The sequence below is a fragment of the Bombus impatiens genome, unplaced genomic scaffold, assembly GCF_000188095.3.
Source record: "Bombus impatiens unplaced genomic scaffold, BIMP_2.2 scf_0064, whole genome shotgun sequence".
Lineage (NCBI taxonomy): Eukaryota > Metazoa > Arthropoda > Insecta > Hymenoptera > Apidae > Bombus > Bombus impatiens.
The window spans coordinates 1,672,138-1,672,422 of record NT_176483.1 but is presented as its reverse complement, the minus strand read 5'-3'; the positions used below and the strand labels follow the sequence as shown (position 1 = coordinate 1,672,422).

General features: G+C 58.9%; 1 protein-coding gene across 3 annotated transcripts in view; it reads right to left on the bottom strand.

The window, feature by feature from the left end:
• LOC100746839 (RNA-binding protein fusilli) overlaps nucleotides 1–285 on the bottom strand; it is a 27,803-nt gene that overhangs the window by 11,256 nt on the left and 16,262 nt on the right. The window contains exon 11 of one of the 3 annotated variants that reach the window (XM_012393939.3): nucleotides 45–285. The exons of the other annotated variants lie outside the window; for them this stretch is intronic. Coding sequence (XP_012249362.1) covers nucleotides 246–285 — 40 coding nt within the window. The 3' untranslated portion in view covers nucleotides 45–245. Of the gene's footprint in view, nucleotides 1–44 lie in introns of those variants that run through there. 3 annotated transcript variants of the gene reach the window in all.

The window sequence follows — 285 nt, the reverse complement described above, 5'->3', positions numbered from 1 at the left end:
GGCGGCTGCTGCGGGAGGTGCCATTGCATAGGCAGGAATCTGATGCTGCGGATTCGGTCCCGGTAGAGCGAGCGTCTTAGTCGTAGCTGACGAAGTTGGGGAAGCAGGAGTGGTGGAGGTAGGTGGTGGATTCGAGGCTAGAGCCATTAGCCAAAAGTCTTGATTTCGGATTGCCTGCGCTTGAGCCTGAGCTGCTTGAGCTTGCGCTTGAGCCTGAGCTGCTTGAGCTTGGGCTTGAGCCTGTACTAACGCGTGAATGTCCCAGAGGGGGGGTTGCGCCGTCGG